This window comes from Trichomycterus rosablanca, chromosome 20 (assembly GCF_030014385.1).
Source record: "Trichomycterus rosablanca isolate fTriRos1 chromosome 20, fTriRos1.hap1, whole genome shotgun sequence".
NCBI lineage: Eukaryota > Metazoa > Chordata > Actinopteri > Siluriformes > Trichomycteridae > Trichomycterus > Trichomycterus rosablanca.
This window is the reverse complement of record NC_086007.1, coordinates 9,157,358-9,174,817: the sequence shown is the minus strand read 5'-3', so window position 1 is coordinate 9,174,817 and position 17,460 is coordinate 9,157,358. Positions and strand designations below refer to the sequence as shown.

Below are 17,460 nucleotides of genomic sequence, written 5' to 3'. Positions count from 1 at the left end.
ACATTCATGCTTCCAACCCGTTACATGTGCATTCACTTAGTAATTCTACCCTCATTATCTTATATAGTCATTAAGTATTTACTGCCACCTTCTAACCGTTAACTAACTTACAGTTATATATCACCAAATACAACTCTAATATACTACAGACTTGAACCTCCCAACCTCCTCAGACATTACCATTAATTAAAAAAAATATCTGAATCACTCTGATAACAGTTGCTATGATGGTCTAATTTAAACAATTCATGTGATAATACTGACATAAACGGAGACAAAATCAATGCAAACATATTTATTTTACAAAATTGTTAACATCATCAATCAAATTCAATTGAATGAATGAAAAATGAAAAAAGAACAATCCCTCAATTTTTCTATCCATTATAAACTGAGGTTAAATCAGTTAGAATATATTGTATTTATTATATGTTATTATTATTATTATTATCAAGCAATTAATTTAAATTAATCAATGGAAAATGGAATATATATATATATAAATTCTAATGTAAATGAATACATGGAAAATGGGGGAAAAAACAAATGAAGTTAGGTAGTAATTCAGGGCGTCTCTGCATTCCCCACCTGCAAAGTAAACAAAGAGGCTTTTTAAGTATTTCTGCATAATTATCAGTACATGAGTTAGGTAGTAATTCAGGGCGTCTCTGCATTCCCCACCTGCAAAGTAAACAAAGAGGCTTTTTAAGTATTTCTGCATAATTATCAGTACATGTAAAACATTTTACACTGTAACCAATTCATTCTGGACAGCTAAAATACAAAGCTTCCTTGAAGTTATGTTACAGTCTTTAATTTAATTTAAGTCTTCAATGTGCAAGAGGTGTCTGTGGCTCTTTTTTAATGGTTGAATTACTCGTATGTGTGATTTTACAGTGAAAATCATGAAATAGAATTATTTCATCAGGTACATAGCGGTATTTAATATGCCATAAAATAATTAAACAGCCAGCTTGATTAAACAAAATTAAGAAGGGAAATCATACTAGTGTTGTGGATGTTTTAAAATTCATTTAAATATTGTTTTTTTTTGTAAATATTGTTTCTGTTTTTGTATTTTAAATAATCCAACTAATCAATCAATCAGAAACATAATCACCAGATTGATTAGAAAAATAATCGTTAGTTGCAACCCTACATGTGAAGTGAAGCATTTTTGTTTTGTGCCTACAGTTTAGGATTATAAACTGTTCAGACAAATGTAGGATATAGGTCACATTAAAAAGCTACAGGGAAAAAAACAGACTAATTTAGTGTTTATCTTTTTATCTAATTAATCTTCTTTTTACTGAGAAGACTATATATATATATATATATATATATACATACATATACTCCTTTAAAATTTTGTTTAAAAAAACGTTAAAAGAACGTTCATATAACATTACACATTGAACAGAATATTTATCAAGGTCACGTAACGTTTATTGTGAGAACGTTTGCTCATAACATTACAGGAGAACTTTCACGTAACGTTAGTGAAAGTTGTGGGAACGTTCCCTGTTAGCTGGGAGGGCCTTGGTCAAGGGCCCAACAGTGGCTGCATGGCAGGGCTGTGATTCAAACTCTCAACCTTTCAGTTGGTAGCCCAAAGCTCTACCCACTAGGTGAATACTACTACTACTAACAATAATAATCATCAGTGTAAAATACCTAGGCAGTAATTCAAAATTTCCAATAGTATCAAAAGTGTTAATAAACCTTTCATTTGATGTATTTCCCTTTAAGAGGAGCTCACGCTTCATCAGATATAAAAGTTAAAACTTTAAAACCTTTATTTTACTCAGTGTATATGTTTTAAAACCCCGTGTTTGGCAATGACACAGTAGCCTACATCTTTATTTAAGTTTATTTAAGTTTCGCTTTAGGTTTTTCTTTTTCATTTAGTAAATGAACAATCTAAACATCTGTACACTCTCCACTACAAACATCACTTATACAAACTAGCCAGTTTGTGTATCACAAATTATATAGCATTTTTTATTGTTCATACATCTGACCATGAACACCGTATAAAACACCATATGGACAAGAATACACATTATCATGAGCTTGTTGGATATCCCATTCCCATTCTTCCTATGGTATTCAGTAGTGTTGAGGTCAGTGTTTTAAGGAAACCACCAAAGTTTCTTCACCCCAGACTCGGTTTGTGCACAGGGTCAAAATCAAACTGGAGGGCATTCCTCAAACTGTTGCCACAAAGTTGAAAGCATAAAATACATTTTGTGTCAATAATTGTATACACCTATTAGGAACGATTGTTGCTGAAACAACTGAACTTTAATAACTTTAATAATTAGGTTCAAACACTTCTGGTCGTATAATGTGGCTAAGCCGACATTTGGTTTGCAAAACACCAGCATGTGGACATAATTCAGTGAGTGCAAAAAAGATCAAAAAGGCTTTAATTACATTTTCTACTACCATGATTATCTATATGCCCTGGTAATTTCTGTTCAGATTGTATTACAGTTTTTCTCAATTGCTTTGGTGCATTTCTCTGATCAGAATTAAAATTCTCATAACTGTTAGTTCAACCTTCACAAGATTTAGTCATTTGTGCACATCATAGTAGCAGTTTCTCATTCCTTCCAACAAATTGCAAATGCTTTTGGACATGCATCAAGTGCTTCCATACAATTCTCTGCTGTTTTATAACATTATCATTTGCTTATGTCATGTCAGTCAAAATGAACTATACTTATGAATGCTGAATAGTCATTCCCTATGAAACTAATAGTCCTCATTTCATTGCTTGAGTCATTACATACAAAAATGTTGAACTAGTTGTCAAAATCAGCATGTTGTATGTTCCAATTCAGTTCCAATATGTATTGCAATGTTGTTTAGTTGTGCACAGCTCTACCCAAAGGGTGTTTCTTATGTTTTGTTGTAAATAAGTTTGTACTTTGCTTTAGTCAGAATCATTTAAATTCTTTAATGTCTTGTACCCATTTACCTCACTAAATACAGTAATGTGTAACTTAACTGTAGATTTCAAATGGGTGTGCTAATAGTGTATAGTGCTGTCTTGAGCATTTTCAGGTAGTCACCATGATCTGACATTTTTGCATTGGAAAACACTTACAGAGTGAACTGTCATAATGAAAACATGACAAAGCCATTTGACTATCTTGTTCATAAACAATGGTGTCAGGACTTTTTATTTTGATGACACTGACACTTTCATTGACATGAATACTTGCTTTTGAGGAATGAACTATCCTTTTTGAGCAAGTGACACGCTTTTGCAGGTTATCAACTAGGTTTTGCAGTTTGTACTAATTGTTTTGAGAAATGCACTTACTGTTGTGCAAATGTTAATAGTGATGTGAGAAATGCACCAAACCAACTGAGAAAAACTGTAAGATTAATAAACGTGTTTCTGCTGAAATGGTTGAATATGAATGGGTTTATGGGTGAACCAGTAGATGGCAGCATTGTATTTTAGGGTCTGTGAGCTTCGTGTGGTTAGAACATCAACGTGACCTTTATATGAAAATTAGGACAAACTGAGTGTGACCTAGAAAGACCTCACAGACAGAGCTAATACACAGTCTGCAACACCACCACATCTGGGACCTGTAGAAAGTGTGGTTTGTATTCGTAATTACACAAACATTTCAAAATACTGCAAAAAAAGGTAACATTTAATTGTTGTTGTTTATTCTCCAGTTTTCCAAAGTTGTATTTCTGTGTTCATTTTTGTGTCCAACGTAAACGTTGTAACATCTTTAAAAGCAATGCTAATGCATTGTTTATGATGGGACAGCTGTGCTGTGGCTGTAAACAGTTTCAAGGACCAGGTTTAATTCTGAGCATGTGTGTGTCACCCTCTGATGAATTGACACCTCGTCCAAGATGTATTCCTGGCTTGCCTCCAGTGGTCCAACACAATCTTGAAGATGAATGACTGAATATTCTTACAACTTTGCAATCCTGTACTTAAAAAAAACCTTAATTGAATTTAAATTGTAAACAATATACTGTTCAATCTAAGTGGCATTGTACACCCACGTGGGGGCGGCACAGTGGCTAAGTGGATAGCACTGTCGCCTTACAACAAGAAGGTCCTGGGTTCGATCCCCACGTGGGGCGATCCGGGTCCTTTCTGTGTGGAGTTTCCATGTTCTCCCTGTGTCTGCGTCGGTTTTTCCCAGGGTGCTCCGGTTTCCTCCCACAGTCCAAAGACATGCAAGTGAGGTGAATTGGAGATACAAAATTGTCCATGACTGTGTTTGATATAACCTTGTGAACTGATGAACCTTGTGTAATGAGTAACTACTGTACCTGTCATGAATGTAACCAAAGTGTAAAACATCACGTTAAAATCCTAATAAACAAGCAAACAAACACCACTGTGGCGTTCCCAAAAATTTTGTATCACAGTACTTAAGGCCCTTTAATACTGCATGACACTCTTGATCCCACCTTGTAAATAACCTAAACAGATTTACAGTAAAATTAAAAACCACAACAATTGCAGTGGGGCAAACTGAACGTTGTTCTTTTGTTGCTACCGCTAATGCTTACAGTCACGCACTTGTAAGAATGGTCTAATACTCCACCCTACTGTTGTACAAGACCAGTCAACAGGTACAGGAAACGTATATATTTTTCTTATAACTGCTAGTATTAAAAAATCATAATCCTGTATTAAGGGGTTGCGGTGCTCAGGTGGCGCAGCGGTAAGACATGCTAGCACACCAGATCTGACATCTCGAACTCGTCGGTTGGAATCTCAGCTCTGCTACCAGCAGGCTGGGCGCCTACACGAACAATAATTGGCTTGTTGTTCAGGGAGGGTGACAGAGGGGATTCCTCATAACTGATACAATTAAGGGGTTGCCAAAGAGGATCTGGTCATACCAGAATTGGCACAGTTTTTACATCTGGTGCCTTTCCTTATCAGGGCTTGGGACTGGCACTGAGAGTGCACAGACAAATGCACACAATGGCTTGGCTTTTTTTTAATCTCCCCACCCCTCCTGGAGACTCGCCAATCATGTCCATGCAATTATCTCACTGACCGATAGCACAGCTGAAATTCAAACCCCTGATCTCAGTTGTAGTGGGTTAGCACCCACTTCTGCTCTTTAAATATAAAGGTTAAATGTTTTTAGCAGTCTGGAATTTAAATGATTTATAAAAATTTTAAGAAGGCATGAACAGTAGGACTTTTTTACATTATGACTTGAATAAACATTAGCACACACATTTTAAGAGATTAATAAAGACAAACCTTTTCTTGGAACTCTCAGATAGTCTTTTGACATCTGGCCACTGCTTTCGAAATAACCACACCTGCATAAACCCCTATAAATCAGTTAAACATGATATTAAAATATCCTTTAAATGGCTCCAGTTGCCTGTACAGACCTAAATCCCCCCAAAACAGAGATCTAAAAAGTCAAGCAGCATGAAGAGCAGGAAGAGGGTTGAAAAAGTAAAGAACATAAGCCTCTGTTCCACAATGGTGCCCTTGTGGAGGTGGTGGAGAACATAACCGGCCTTGTTCAATCTTGATTTTCATACCTGTTTCTTCAGCCTCACAGCAGTGATTAATGATGAGCAGTGGATTTGATTAGCAAAGGGACCGGCTGTAACAAAGTAGACTCAGCTCTCAAGTGCACTTCTCAGTTTCTATTAACACGCTCTATTTCTAAACGCTAATGAAAATGCCACTGGACAGGATAAAAGGTGCGATTAGGCAAGACATACCTACTTCAAGCCCGCAATGAGTCTCGTTCTTGAGGCTAGTATTTATGCAGAGTGGTGCTCTTAAGCTTTATGGAGGGCTAAAAAATTAGGGGTATTTGTTTAAAAATGCTTTTGGTATAACATGAAGGCAACTGTGAAGCACTATTAGAGGCATTTTTGGAATATGAATGCAGTGGAGAGTTTTTGCTTGAGGGAGGAAAGGAGAATAAAGTGACCATATGTTTCCACAGTTAAAACAGTTTAGGATCTACTGCATGAACCACTTCAGTGGTTCATCTAAATTACTGCAAGCACAAATTTATGTTGAAAAAAATACCCCAGGACGTCTAAGAAAATCTATAAATAGCAATGATTGCTGAGCTTGTGTGTTTTGTACAGACGTATCAGGTATCAGCAGTGATTATATAAATTGGTGGAGGTTTCACACGTTTTACACTTTGGTTACCTTCATGACAGGAATGGTAGTTACTCATTACACAAGGTTCATCAGTTCACAAGAATACATCAAACACAGTCTTGGACAATTTAGTGTCTCCAATTCACCTCACTTGCATGTCTTTGGACTGTGGGAGGAAACCGGAGCTCCGGAAGGAAACCCACGCAGACACGGTGAGAACATGCAAACTCCACACAGAAAGGACCCCGACCGCCCCACCTGGGGATCAAACCCAGGACCTTCTTGCTGTGGCTAAGTGGGTTGCTCTGTTGCCTCACAGCAAGAAGGTCCTGGGTTCGATCCCTGGTGGGGCGGTCCGGGTCCTTTCTGTGTGGAGTTCGCATGTTTCTTCCCACAGTCCAAAGACATGCAAGTGAGATGAATTGGAGATACTAAATTGTCCAAGACTGGGTTTGATATAACCTTGTGAACTGATGAATTTTGTGTAATGAGTAACTACCGTTCCTGTCATGAATGTAACCAAAGTGTAAAACATGACGTTAAAATCCTAATAAACAAACAAACAAACCTCATGTTTTACACTTTGGTTACATTCATGACAGAACAGGTAGTTACTGGTTACACAAGATTCATTAGTCAAAGTTTTAATGTTAAACACAGTCATTGACAATTTAGTATCTCCAGTCTACCTCACTTGCACGTCTTTGGACTGTGGGAGGAAACCGGAGCACCCGGAGTAAACCCACGCAGACATAGGAAGAACATGCAAACTCCACACAGAAAGGATCCAGACCGCTCCATCAGGGAATCAAACCCAGGAACTTCCTCCTGTGAGGCGAGAGTGCTTCCAGCATAAAGCTGGACAAAAAAACTAGAAACATTTCTAACAAACTACCTGTAACAAAAACTACAGACACAGAAACAACTAGTACTGCAGCAATATTTACAACTTGGCAAAATCTTGGTGTGTCCAGTATAAGAAGAAAGCTAAACAAAAAATGACAATCGGAGGCACAATGGAGAAAATTAATGCTTTACCTCACAAACACACCCCCACCCAAATAGCAAACACAACAACAAAAAACATACTACATTTTTAAGGTTTGCAAAGGACCACTAGCGTATTCCACAAGGCTTTCGACATCATGTTGTGTTCATAAATAAACCAAAACTTGTTTCACACAAATGCACAATGCTGTTGGGAGAAAATGAGTACTGTGGCTCTACATAAAACTCAGCCTAGCTGTAAAACATGGTGGAGGGTTTATTATCATTTGGTGCTGCTCTGTTGCTGTGTGAGCCCTTGTAGTTAACAGTGACTTTCAATTTGTATCAAGACATTGTTGCAGGAAAATGTCAGGGTGGGGATCCGTATACTGGATATGATGAATGAGGCAACAAAAAGTAAATGACCAGAGTGCTTTATGGGTGGCACTGTAGGGTATTTGTACTAGTTTGTGACACACTGGGTACCTGTAAATTGTGGATGTGGATACATAGTGGTAAACAAGAACAGGTTGCTTGTCAGGGACTGGTATTGGTGCATGTATTGACTCGGATTCTCGGTGCACATTAATGTCATTTCTAAATCTGTGAAGATGCACACAATGTTGTTTTTGTAGGAGATGTAAATAGGCTGGGAGCATGATGACCGCCTGGTAGAGTGGGTTCTGCTCAGCAACATGGGTTTGACCTTCTCCCCTCAGAGCTATGCTCTTCCCTTGTGCTTCCTCTTGGACCTACATCTCCCAAAAACATTCCAAGGGTCAATGGGCTGAACAAATTGCCCATAGCAATGAGTGACTTAGAATATCTGTTAAGTGAGTGGTACATTGTCCAGGGTGTATTCGTGTCTTGCTCAGTTTATCCATGTGATGTTGGATCCACCATGGCCCACAGTGAATCCCATAAAAAAAAAAAGAAATTGGATCAGACCATAACCCAGCTGAGATGCTACAGCATGTTCTAAAAAGGGCCGTCAATGCACAAAATTACAGATTGCACTAAGAATTCCTTCTTACTGTTGTGTCAGTCTGATAGCTACAGGAAACATTATTGCTGTTAGAATAGAATATAATAGAATACATTTATTTGTCATATATACACTGATCAGCCATAACATTATGACCACCTCCTTGTTTCTACACTCACTGTCCATTTTATCAGCTCCACTTACCATATAGAAGCACTTTGTAGTTCTACAATTACTGACTCTAGTCCATCTGTTTCTCTGCATGCTTTGTTAGCCCCCTTTCACCCTGTTCTTCAATGGTAAGGACCCCCACAGGACCACTACAGAGCAGGTATTATTTAGGTGGTGGATCATTCTCAGCACTGCAGTGACACCGACATGGTGGTGGTGTGTTAGCGTGTATTGTGCTGGTATGAGTGGATCAGACACAGCAGCGCTGCTGGAGTTTTTAAATACCTTGTCCACTCACTGTCCACACTATTAGACACTCCTACTTAGTTGGTCCACCTTGTAGATGTAAAGTCAGAGATGATCACTCATCTATTGCTGCTGTTTGAGTTGGTCATCTTCTAGACCTTCATAAGTGGTCACAGGACGCTGCCCACGGGGCGCTGTTGGCTGGATATTTTTGGTTGGTGGACTATTCTCAGTCCAGCAGTGACAGTGAGGTGTTTAAAAACTCAATCAGCATTTCTGTGTCTGATCCACTCATACCAGCACAACACACACTAACACACCACCACCATGTCAGTGTCACTGCAGTGCTGAGAGTGATCTAACACCCAAATAATACCTACTCTGTAGTGGTCCTGGGAGAGTCCTGACCATTGAAGAACAGCATGAAAGGGGGCTAACAAAGCATGCAGAGAAACAGATGGACTACAGTCAGTAATTGTAGAACTACAAAGTGCTTCTATATGGTAAGTGGAGCTGATTAAATGGACAGTGAGTGTAGAAACAAGGAGGTGGTTTTAATGTTATGGCTGATCAGTGTATTTTTCCAAACAGGACTATATTACTAATTTGTGTGTTTAATAAAGAAATGAACAGCACAAATGATTTTCTATTATAATGACACAGATGAACATTTTGTAATAGAAAAAAATTGCAAACCAGGTTATTCCAAAGGGTTTGCAATTTTCCCCTTGAATCTGTGCATTATATTAAAAAAGAAGACATGACAAGTCAGTGGTATAAAGTACTTCTTCAGTCATTCTATTACATTATTATTTCATTTTCACTTTAATGATCTTAATTATTTCTCTCACAAACACCAGGCTTATTTAATATGGACATATCTGCATTGATTAATGAAATCTGAAGTACACACACATACACAGTGTCTGTACTAGCTGATGTATGTTGAGAGTCGTTAAGAGACTCGTTATTGCTATTTAAGCATCTTATTTTTCATAAATGAATCAGTTTGTTCAACCCACAAAGCAGAGAGAGGTGCGTCTCTTCAGTACACGGCATCAAAAAGGCTCGTTATTGCTTCTGCAGTGCTGGCTTGGGATAATAACCCTAATGTATTTACACACACTCATTTCATTCAATAGCAGGACAGCAGTAGCTTCAAGCTACTGCAGCTCCTCCACAACAATAAGATACAGTGATGGTCAAGTGGGAAGCCACACACTGGAAAGTCTGTGATGAACTAAAATTATAATTGGACATTGTGCTGCCCATTCTTCAAATATAATACTGCATAATTTTAATAAAAATGTTTGGCATCTAAAGTTTTATTGAGCTATGTTACCTTATCATGGTGCAAACCGCATGACCGCATCTCAAACCAATGTGATTTCTCACAACAGGTATTTTAACAGAATCACAAACTGCAAAATCTGGTTTTGGCATTAATACGCTTACACTACTCAACTACACATTGAAACATTGTGGTTTCAGTCTTTTACAATAAAACTCTTTGCATTTCTGCACAATAATACCCTGCACCATTACACTTCTATAATGATGCACCGCTTTGCACAACAGTTATTAATTTTTTTCATTTTGTACAATAATTACACCCCTATTTTAACTGCTGCTTTGCACGTATTTATTATTACAACAGTCATTTAGTTCATTTTTGTACATTAACCAAACTGCATCTTAATCCAACCACACGTTACCTTACTTAACTTTGCATTATGTTGATCGTACACAGAAGTTCCATTTCGTGCTGCAATTTGTTAGTTTTATTTAGTTTTTTTCTGCATAACTGATGTTCCTACTGTGAACATGACAAGAAGTCTTGAGTCTTGAATACAGTTACTCAGTTTGCATATTCTAAGTAATCTAATAATTGGAAAATGGGTTTGATGAGTAAGTAAAGAGTCAGATTTTTTTCGGTGTAATATTTCTGTTATTGATTTAATGACATTTCAAGTAGTAATCCATACCTTCCTGTTTCACTGGGGGTGTATACTATATGAGGTGACACCAGAAATGGGGAGTCGCACGTAAGTCGCACACACAGTGACTTCAGACTCGACTGAATACATTTTTAATTTAATTCTGATTTAATTTTTAGGAAGAAATGCTGTTATTTGCACTTATTCAGTTTGCATCCCACAGATGATGTGTCAATGAAACGCTTGATTGGCTTTCTAACAAATTAGTGTTTTACTTCACAACCGGGAAAAGTTTGGAGGTTTTTAATATTTTAAGCACATTTACAAAATAACAAATTATATTCCTAATGGGACACTCAGTTATAAATTTAATAGCATCTGGAAGAACATAAGCTAAGGTAAGCAGTGGTTATGATTGTTTTTGCTGTGTTTTGGATTTTGGCCGCTGTGCTGTGATTTATCGCGCGCTTTTGTTTTGCAATGAAAACAAAACGTATCAGTTTAAGCTTTTAATTGGTACCTTCTTGTTACGGAAATTACATTCATTTGCACAATGACTAGGAAAGTAAAGGCACTAATAAAACTAAACTTACAGATTATTTGTTTATTTCTATGCTACATTTCCAATATATGTTTTGTGTATATTATATTGACTCGTGACTTGACTCAGACTCTAGCCTAAAGTCTTGTAACTTGACTTGGACTCTAGCCTAAAGACTTGTGACTTCTCTGGATGACACAGAGGTCAAATTCTGTTTCGTTCTTCAATTTGGGAAAGACAAGACAGCAGAGTTTAAATAAATGTGTTTACCTTCGAAACACAGGGAAAGGCTATAAAAATAACTACTCTTCTGAAAATGCTCATACCATTCAGAGGATGGTAGGAGAGGCAAAAAAATCCACAAGGATGACTGTTGGAAAGTTACAGAATAAGTTACCATCTTGGGGTCACCAAGTCTTTAAAACTTCCATCAGGCGCCACCTCCATGCCACTGGTTAGTAGCCCGAGACGCCTGTAGAAGTTGGGGTTAAATATACCATCCCCAGGCGCAGTTGGCTAATTGGCTAAAAAGGTGTATATAAACTTTTTTTACCTCAACATGTCTGATGTTATGAGCCACATTTGTGGTAAAAGAAAAAAATAAAGTTTTTGTACATTTTTATTTTAACCAGACCAATTAACAATCCGAGCATCTGCCCACCATTCACAGCGAACAATCTGGAACTAAATCTACACAGTGTACATGGTCATTAATGATCATTCAGGTAATATTAACACAAAAATGTTAAATCATTTTCTGCTTTGAAGCGTAGAATCTTCTCTGTATCTTAAAATATGTACATCATTTTTGGAAATTATTTAACACCACCAATGTAATAAGAACAAATGCTACATTTAGCTCATTTCATTATTAAATTGATGTTTTTTAAGTGATGTCAAATACATTTACAATATCTGAACGTACAGGATGTTCAAGAGGTCCCACCAAGTTTTATAAATTGTTAATCTATAACCGTACATTTCACTGTGTGGGAGAAATACATTGTTATTTAATTACCCCTTTTGCTTATGAATATCAGTAAACCGTTTCTATGTTTGTTACTATGGAGGATTTAGGACCAGTGTCACTATGAGATCACACAGCAATGATAGGATTTAGCAAACTGCACCATTTTCCATTTTATATAACACATGGTACATTCATTATAACGTGTTTTTATGTTAAACACAAACCAGATCTCGTGTGAAAGTCTCCAGAACTTATCTGTGTGAGGAATGAGGGGGCACTGCTACGGTATATCACAGGACAATCTTAGCTGAATGCCAGTGTTTAGACTTGTGTGCCGAGTATCAATCTCTCAGTGAAACGCTGTGTATCAGTAGCAGTAATCGATTTCCTCGTTGGCTAGAACAACAGCCGTTCTGCAGGGGATGTAAACCTGCGAGAAACAGACAGAGAGAGAAAGAAAAACAGACTGAAAGATCAGAATAAAAATCTGAGAAAAAATACTGCATTTAAATTGAGGGTGTAAACACTAATAGTCTGATTATGGTCTTTTGAGTGGTCAGATGTTGCAATTAGTGCTATAATACTTGTGATAGAAAAATACACTGATCAGCCATAACATTAAACCACCTCCTTGTTTCTACACTCACTGTCCATTTTATCAGCTCCACTTACCATATAGGAGCACTTTGTAGTTCTTCAATTACTGACTGTAGTCCACCTGTTTCTCTGCATAATTTTTAGCCTGCTTTCACCCTGTTCTTCAATAGTCAGGACCCCCACAGGACCACCACAGAGCAGGTATTATTTAGATGGTGGATCATTCTCAGCACTGCAGTGACAATGACATGGTGGTGGTGTGTTAGTGTGTGTTGTGCTGGTATGAGTGGATCAAACACAGCAGCTCTGCTGGAGTTTTTAAATACCGTGTCCACTCACTGTCCACTCTACCTAGCAGAGTACACTCCTACCTAGTTGGTCCACCTTGTAGACGTAAAGTCAGAGACGATCGCTCATCTATTGCTGCTGTTTGAGTTGGTCATCTTCTAGACCTTCAGCAGTGGTCACAGGACACTGCACACGGGCGCTGTTGGCTGGATGTTTTTGGTTGGTGGACTCTTCTTAGTCCAGCAGTGACAGTGAGGTGTTAAAAAACTCCAGCAGCGCTGCTGTGTCTGATCCACACTAACACACCACCACCACGTCAGTGTCACTGCAGTGCTGAGAATGATCCACCACCCAAATAATACCTACTCTGTAGTGGTCCTGGGAGAGTCCTGACCACTGAAGAACAGCATGAAAGGGGGCTAACAAAGCATGTAGATAAATAGATGAACTACAGTCAGTAATTGTAGAAGCACAAAGTGCTTTTATATGGTAAGTGGAGCTGATAAAATGGACAGTGAGTGTAGAAACAAGGAGGTGGTTTTAATGTTATGGCTGATCAAAAGTGTATAAACATTATAGACAGTCTGTCGTTCTTCTTTAATGCTCTTCCAAAAGGATTGCATGCATCTTGCTAACCAGAACTGATCTACTTAGTGTGCTAAAAAATAATGTCAATGTGGTAAAGTACTGTAACTGTACTGGAGAACGGCTCTCCAATAATGTGTATTAGCGCTACCCATGAGCCTTCTTCTGATACACAAGTTAACTAGCAATAAATACACAAGTTAACTAGTGGTTAACACTGGTACACTACAAAATCAACTCTACAGTGGCACTCTACACTCCTTTTTCTCAATCGGAAGACTGCTGGTTCCCCCCACGCCTCCGAGAGCGATCGCTCGGCTCTGAATTCTGGCACGGGCGAGATGCCACGGGAGCCGAACGAGCCAACGCTGCAACACTGACAACAGACAGCGGTGACTAATTAAACTGATTCAGCAGGGAGAGAGCGAGCTGGAGTACCGCTGTTAGAGAAAGAGGGAGAGAGGGAGACGGAGAGAGGGAGAGCGCGAGAGAAACGGCTGCACCTGGTGAGATAAAAGCCACCACTGTGCAGGAACTACACAATGTCAACAACATTTATTTTCCAGGGCGGAACAAAACAATAGTGACAAATAGCAAATTAATCGTCAAACAAAGAACAACACGGATCCCTAATGTTATTACGGCAGTGTGTCCGACACACGCTGATGAATGTTTTAGATTTTAGGAAATATACACTTGGGTTTTCAGGCTGAGGACTCAGGATACTGGCCCCGGAGCATGAATGTGCTAGAAATGTACCAACCTGTTTCCAAAAAAAAGATGACGCGGTGGGTAAAATGCAAATAAAAAGAGGAACCGCAAGAAGAAATATTTTCTATTCTTCCTCCAATTTTCTCGCCCAATCTACTCATGTCCAATTACCCCGATTACATCCTTCCCTGATTCAACCCTCCACCGCTGACTGAGGACGCCTCTCAACTGACACACGCCCCCTCCAACACGTGCTCAGTACAGACCGCATTTTTCACCTGCACGAGTCAAGATCGATACCGATCAGCACTGTGCACAGACAGCCACACCCTGATCAGCATTATTCCTCAGCCCTGTGCAGGTGCCATCAATCAGCCAGCAGGGGTCATAACTCCAACTCCCATAGCTAAAATTGCTGAAGATGTTAATGCTGGTTCTGATAGAAAGATGTCAGAATACACAGTGCATCACAGTTGCAGGGCTGTTTTGGCAGCAAAAGGGGGACCAACACAATATTAGAAAGGTGGTCATAATGTTATGCCTCATCGGTGTAGGTACATATTGTACACCTAAAATACATCATTCACACAGTACCTCAGCTGGCCATGATTAAGAGATAAAGTAACTTTTGCAGATTGTTTTTGTTATTCAGCCTTTTATATTAAGGCTTTATGGTTTATTGTTAAATTAATGTACAGCAGCGTTTAAACTCTTGTGTCTTATAACAATAAGTCGGTGATCAAATGTGACCAAAATAGGAAATATTTGTACTGTTCCCAAGTTCATTCATCCAGTCCTGAATAAGTACTATTATATAAAGTTTAAAATGTATTTAAAAAGCATAATAATGTCCCTTTTTTTAATCTGACCTAAAGTTATATTTTGGACTCATCAGATATCCTGTTCAGTTGTTTTCGGGTTCTGATTCTGCTTGTGTCACAGATGCAAACTGGTTAAAAAAAGAAAACAGAAGTAAATTGAGTATTACCAATAAATAATGGATTTTAGTGCATTTCTCTGTAAAAAATATCTCCTACTGTGCTCTGGAAATGAACTGTCTGAAGTGAAAAATTGTTCAAAAACATCACAGCTTTTCTGCATCTCATCACTGGTATCATTTTCAAGCAAGCAGATGTCTTTGGTTAAAAGCAATAAAAGAAATGACTAAAGAAAGAACGTTATAAAGAAATTCTGTCTCTGCAGTGTTCATTTCAATAAAGCTGAGCCAGAATAAGAGATAGATGGATTAATTAAAACATCAACAATTAATTTTTTGTTTTATGGGTTCATCCAACAATTTTTGGATTGTTTTTAGTCTAGACATGTCATCATAAAATTAAATTGTAATCACTATCACTAGACAACTGATTTATTTATTTTTGCTCACTTTATGCAAAGTCTGGTACTTTGGTAGTTGTAGCCCAGTGGCTGACATACTGGACTAGTAATCAAAAAGTCGCTGGTTAAAACCCCACCACTGTCAGGTTGCCACTGTTGGGCCCTTAAGCAAGGCCCTTGACCCTCAATTGTTTAGACAGTATACTGTCACAGTACTGTAAGTTGCTTTGGATAAAAGCGTCTGCTAAATGCTGTAAATGTAAATGGTACATGGCCTTCCCAGAAGAGTTGAGGCTGTTATATTAATGTTCATGGTTTAAGATTGTGATGACAAAACCCTAAAACTGTACTTACTGTTGGACAGTTCAACAATGAGTGAACCACAATGCAATAAGTACAGGTTTAAATACAGGTTTACCAGTACTGAGATTTCAAGTACAGTGATATCTTGTAACTTGAAATCTTTAAAACTTGATACCCGCTTCGTCAAGAAAAATCTGAATTCAGAAGCTCTGACTGGTTTATACAGCTGTTTTTCAAGGCTTGAACCATGACTGAATCTCTGGAACATGTGCGCACTGATCCATGGAGTTGTTTACGCACGACACCGTAATGAAATAGAGTGAGCAAGACAAATGAATCTTTACCACAGATAAGAGCACAGCTCCCTGATTCGATTCCAACAAATAATTTGTTTGAAAAGAGTCGTTTCTGACTTGTTTTTACTCAGTGATTTAGTTTGCTTTGTCACAGACTGATGTGAGTGGTAAATTTCATGTGTATGGACAGAGTCTGACAAAGTGTTAGAGCCAAAAATGCACAAATGTATGAAATATTGACACTATTAAGCACAAATAATTCATCTTACATATTTTTTTCTGCAATGTAATCAGTTTTTTTGTGTTGAAAAGCTTTGGAGACCTTTGAAGACCTACATGGACTTTTTTTACTTCAATAACTCCAGATCACAATTACTCACTCACTCACTCACTCACTCACTCACTTAACCACTTATCCAATTAGAGTCGCGTCTTGTGCTGGAGCCTATCCTAGCTTTTCAATGGGCTCAGGGCACACAGTAACACCCTGGATGGGGCGCCAGTCCATCGCAGGGCAGACACACATCCACACACACACACACACACACCCATTCACCTATAGGACAATTCAGTGTCTCCAATTAACCTGATTGCATGTTTTTGGACTGTGGGAGGAAACCGGAGCTCCAGAAGAAAACCCACGCAGACACATGGAGAACATGCAAAGTCCGCACAGAAATGACCCAGACCACTCAGCCTGGGGATCAAACCCAGGACCTTATTGCTGTGAGGCGACAGTGCTACCCACAGAGCCACCGTGCAGATCACAATTAGTTAAAAGCTAAATAAAAATGATATGGTGATTGTAAACAACATTTGCCACAGGAATAAATAATAAATGTAATATATATATATATATATATATATATATATATATATATATATATATATATATATATATATATATATATATATAATTCATATAATGAAAAATATGCAGTTCCACGGGACAGTGAAATGCATTAACAGGTTTTCTAAACATCCTTATGGGAAAAAAATACCTTGAAACTCAACGCATTTTAAACTTAATGCCACTCCTAGACCCAACTGATGTTGAGTTTCAAGGTACCACTGTATCATCTATAGCCAGCTCATGGCAGAGTACGATATTTGGCATAATGAGTTTGTGTAACTGTTATGCTAGTCTTATGACTCAGGATTTAATAACCTCTCAGATTCTTTAAATAATGCTCGATTCTCAGCAGTGGTTTGTATAATTAACAAAAACGTGCCCCAAATGAGTCACAGTAATAAAAATGCTTACAAAGCCTTAAAATAGGCTAGAGTCGGGCAGTGAGAGTAAGCAAGGGAATATTAGTCATTGTGGGCTTTACAGCATCATTAAACCAAATATAACTCAAAG

At 38.1% G+C, this 17,460-nt stretch overlaps 1 protein-coding gene across 3 annotated transcripts in view; it reads right to left on the bottom strand.

The window, feature by feature from the left end:
- Nucleotides 1–427: 427 nt before the first annotated feature.
- Nucleotides 428–17,460, bottom strand: part of gbe1b (glucan (1,4-alpha-), branching enzyme 1b) — a 150,883-nt gene continuing 133,850 nt past the window's right edge. The window contains exon 16 of one of the 3 annotated variants that reach the window (XM_063016416.1): nucleotides 428–588. In XM_063016416.1, coding sequence (XP_062872486.1) covers nucleotides 565–588 — 24 coding nt within the window. In that variant the 3' untranslated portion in view covers nucleotides 428–564. The other 2 variants (XM_063016417.1, XM_063016415.1) reach the window with 2 other exon arrangements.